This window comes from Austrofundulus limnaeus, unplaced genomic scaffold, assembly GCF_001266775.1.
Source record: "Austrofundulus limnaeus strain Quisiro unplaced genomic scaffold, Austrofundulus_limnaeus-1.0 Scaffold138, whole genome shotgun sequence".
In the NCBI taxonomy this organism is placed as follows: domain Eukaryota; kingdom Metazoa; phylum Chordata; class Actinopteri; order Cyprinodontiformes; family Rivulidae; genus Austrofundulus; species Austrofundulus limnaeus.
The window spans coordinates 199,035-200,745 of NW_013952540.1; the positions used below are offsets into that span (position 1 = coordinate 199,035).

Genomic DNA, 1,711 nt, shown 5'->3' on the forward strand with positions numbered 1-1,711 from the left:
AAAGAAAACGATTAATCGATTATTAAATTAGTCATCGATTATTTTAATAATCGATTAGTCGTCGATTAATCGTGGCAGCCCTAAAACAGTACAAAGTATGCAGAAGTAGTTTTATTGCAAAATGGAGGGAAAATACACGAAATAATTGTAAGAATCAGTATTCACCAAAATTAAGTTGTCCCTTGGTGAAACGTTTCTTACATACATCATAGTGTTATATTTAGGATTAAAACGAGGTAAACATGCTCACCTGTACTGCCAGCCTGTTACCAGGTTTGTGTACTTCATCAGGTAGCCATCGATGTTCTCCATGTGATCACTGATTTGTGGGGAGAAAAAAATGGAGATAAAAAATGTTTGGACTGAGTGAGTGCACTGCAAAACGTAAACACACWAATCTATGAGTGGGAACTCCTTCCAGACAGCAGTGGCTCAAAGGGCGACAACCTTTATCTTTAGCAGAACACACACTCRAGCACCTGGACCTGATTAAATCACTTTCCTCTCTGCCTGTGAGTCAGATAGCAGGAAAACTGATCACAGCAGTAACAACCAGGCTCGACGTCTTGGGCTGACACCAAAACCCACCTGTACTGCCAACTTTTGGCACTCGCCCTCCCCGAACTCGGGGTCCTGTTCTGGGGAAACACATCCAGCTTCCCGTCGTTTTCTGCGACTCGTACCGCCGCAGTTTCCCCTTGCATAGTCACCAGCAGGCAGCAACGACGCCTCTCCCCTTTAGCGCTGGGGGCTAACGTGTGAAGAAGCGAGATTTGATGGAGCCTCCTTTACGGTCACGGCCGGGGCTGCGGGCTCATCCCTCGGGCAGCGAAACAAACCACACGGCCTCCTGAAGGCTCTGGACCGGCTAGGGGTGGTCACACATTGTCCAGTCCCTTTGAACGGGCTGTATCTTCATAAACCTGTATCTGCTAGCTTGTCTGATATTTACTGCTTCGGCAGGAACACTGTCACGTGACTGTCGACGACAGCGCGTTTCCGGTGTAGATTWAAAAAAATAAAAGTGAAATACGGAACAGTCATTTTCTGCTGAAATGCGTCATAATTCGTGCTGAAGCTTGAGTTTTCAAATGTAAAAAATGGCAGAATACTTGTTGAAAGTTAGGATAAGTAAAACGCTTGCTAAAAGCAGCAAGAGTTTATTTAAATGATAAAAAGTAGCAAAGGTATAGCTAAAACCTAAAGTAGCAAGCCTAGCTAAAGTGTCAGAAGTCTAACTTGAAGCTAAAAAGTAGCAATTCACTAAGCTAAAATCTAAAGTAGCTATAGCCAACAAAAGTCCAGTCCAGGGACCACATAATCATGGCTTCTTCCTTTCAGYATTTTAAGAATATAAAGGTTGAAGTTTTATACAAATGATCTTGAGCTAATTCAACCACAGTTAACAGCTTCACATTTCAGATTAACAGAGATATCACCGGATCTAGTAGTCCTAGTATGAGCTGCACTAATACTGCTAAGTTTATTGTACCAAAACTACTAGTATTACTATTGTAGCCCAGTATGCTATAGTACAAGTACTAAGTCTCGGGTGGGGTGGAAGGAGAAAGTCTGTCAGCCACATTAGAGTATACAGAGGTGATCAGGTCTTAAAGCATAGAATTAGACAGGTTTCAACTTTCAGTGTTTCAGGTCATATCCTAAAACACATCTGTACTCCCTGGCTCTTATGATTTTATAATATTTTGTG

At 42.3% G+C, this 1,711-nt stretch overlaps 1 protein-coding gene across 1 annotated transcript in view; it reads right to left on the reverse strand.

Annotated features, from left to right (window-relative positions):
- LOC106522874 (oxysterol-binding protein-related protein 11) overlaps positions 1-1,044 on the reverse strand; it is a gene marked incomplete at its 3' end in the record, with an annotated part of 4,560 nt that extends 3,516 nt beyond the window's left edge. The window contains 2 exon segments of the mRNA XM_014016101.1: positions 251-319; positions 589-1,044. Coding sequence (XP_013871555.1) covers positions 251-319; positions 589-704 — 185 coding nt within the window.
- Between the last annotated feature and the right edge of the window lie 667 nt (positions 1,045-1,711).